The 2,495-nt window shown below is 43.2% G+C and overlaps 1 protein-coding gene across 1 annotated transcript in view; it reads right to left on the reverse strand.

Moving 5' to 3' along the window:
* Positions 1-662: 662 nt before the first annotated feature.
* Positions 663-2,495, reverse strand: part of LOC310798736 (uncharacterized protein C1orf232-like) — a gene marked incomplete at both ends in the record, with an annotated part of 5,115 nt that continues 3,282 nt past the window's right edge. The window contains one exon of the mRNA XM_083661289.1: positions 663-1,002. Within this exon, the coding sequence (XP_083517415.1) occupies positions 663-1,002 (340 nt within the window). The remainder of the gene's footprint in view (positions 1,003-2,495) is intronic.

Here is a 2,495-nt window from a genome sequence, read left to right on the forward strand (position 1 = left end):
ATTCTTATGGGGGATGAACGTGCAACAGTTGTTCAGCAAAGCATACAGTAAAAAGGGACATCTCCAATTTCTTCATTTGTAGGCTATATTGCAGTGATACTCAACTTGCGGCCCGCGATGGAATTGCTATATATATTTTTTTTTGTTTTGTTTACAGTGCACCTGAACGCAACATGCAAGATACCCGCTGAATAAGTGTCCAAATGTTCATGTCATTCTGGCCAATACTCCACTTCTGTTATAGCATTTCAGTCTGGAATATGGAATATCTTTCAATAATCTATGATTTTGCTGCTAAATTGTCAAATACCGCCGTCTGCTCGCTACCCAGGCACTTGTACTTAACCTAACTAACTTCACCTAACTAACTATCCGGTGTGCACAACATTGTCAGACTAAACTCCGGCTGACACCCCAAAAACCTACAATCCGCTACAGAAAAATGTATATTGTTTGTTTAGGCCCCTGGCCTTCTATCATTTCACGAAAGTGGCCCCTGGGCAAAGCAAGTTGAGTATCCCTGCTATATTGGACGTTACGGTTACAGAAATAAAACCCTCTTCCTGGGAGCAGTACCTTCCTCCTAAACTTCCGCTACACTGCTTCATCTAACCCCCCTCCGACCCCCACCAGCTACATACTATTTCCCCATATTGAGTCAGCTAGTTGGTCTTCTGCATGGTCTTAGTCTTCAGGTCTGCTATCTTGCTGGTGACAAAGTTCCACTTGAAGGAGGCCTCCTCACTGCCTCCTCCCAGCGTCATGTATTTGGAGAAGCTGTTGTTGCTGCTTGCTCCTCCGTCGCTCTCCGCTCCCTCTGGATTCTCCCCGTCCTGCCTCTCCCCCTCCTCCCCGGCCTGGTTCACCATCCCCTCCTCGCACTGCCCCGCGGCCGCCGCAGCCTCCGCCTGCTTCTTGGCGGCCCAGTTGGTTGCGAAGCTGTTCCAGAAGGCACCTTTGCCCATAGCGGGTTGTGGCTCCTCAGGTCTCACTGCAAGTGGACTGGGAACACAGAGAAAGGAGGAAGGAAGGGGGGGGGGGGGTTAATTGATTGGAGAATCAATTAACCAATGGCTTTGACCCTTGAACACATTATTGGTATTTGCCTCTAAGGTTGCTGATTAAGCTCAATCAACTGCTTCACCCATTGTAAACAGATAACCCTTTTCACAGCAGCCATTTTGACGTGCAAAGCAGGGTAAACACACAGTGGCGTCATGCCCATTGTAACTGAGGGGGCAATTGCCCCCTCAGATTTTTGAGAGGTAATTTTTTTTTTTTTTTTTTTTTTTTTTAAATAAACATAGGCTATAATATTATAGGCTGTGTGTGGTAGTTGAAACATAGTTTCAAGTTGACATTTATTTATGTTTGTAGTTAAAACAAAAACATAAATACTGTACAGGCTACATACAGTACAACACAAAAGGCTGTTATTTACCCTTTGTCACCACCTGGTGAGTAAATATATATATAACTAAAACCATTAAAATTGACAACCGGTCCACGACTTTTTTTCCCATGTATCTACCGGTCCTTGGCACAAAAATGGTTGGGAAGCCCTGCTCTAGAGGACACTAGATGAGACTAATGGAAGAGAAAAGATGTCTACCTTCTGAAAAGGCAATACCAGCCAAAATAAACATTGTGTTACATTGCTTTGAAACGTGTGGTCTCCCTTTTTTGTCAAGTCCATTGAGCCTGGGCAGTGGCAATGTACTTAGTCTGGTGATTATGGATCTTTCCAGGAGGCTGAGAGCAGTTTGGAAAATAGCCTTATGGTTACACCTGCTCACTCTGTTAATTTAAAATGAGATATTCCTCTAAATCTGGCTTCCAACCCCCCAATTTTTTTCGCCAAAAATTCCAGAGTTCGCCCCCTCAGATTTTTGGCTTGCATGACGCCCCTGTAAACACAGGTGTGTAACCAATACGATTATCGATGGTTCCATTCCATTAGGTGTTCCAGTCCCAGTGCTCTCATGAATGTTATTAGTTACACCCGTGTTTTCCCCTGCTTTTCATGTCAAAATGGCTGCTGTGAAAAGCTTTTGCAGAGGTGCGCTCTGAGGGCAAAAACAAAAACAAAAAATAATCTGATCGGTTACAACCAAGAACCACATTTTCTTTTCTGTTTAAGTAACGCCAGGCTGAAATCCAGGGAAAAGGGCAAGAGGTAAGAGAGAAGGGATACATATAAGCAGTAGATCACGACTCATTATACCACACCTAAGGGTCGTGCTTCACCCTTAGGTGTGGTATAATGAGCATATATCAAAGTCTGAAGTGATCTACTGCTTTTATAAAACGGTTACCAAGTATGGCAATATGAAAATTATTATTATTATTATTACTATTATGATTATGGTTATGATTTACTTAAATCAGCGTTTAAAAAATGAGGTGTGAAAAAATGAGGTGAGCTGTTTGACACTGAGTAGTCTCTTAAAACAGACTGTCTCATCTACATCCGGCGAATGCAGCTAAACAGTCTG

This window comes from Poromitra crassiceps (assembly GCF_964638095.1).
Source record: "Poromitra crassiceps genome assembly, chromosome: 26".
Classification (NCBI taxonomy): Eukaryota; Metazoa; Chordata; class Actinopteri; order Beryciformes; family Melamphaidae; genus Poromitra; species Poromitra crassiceps.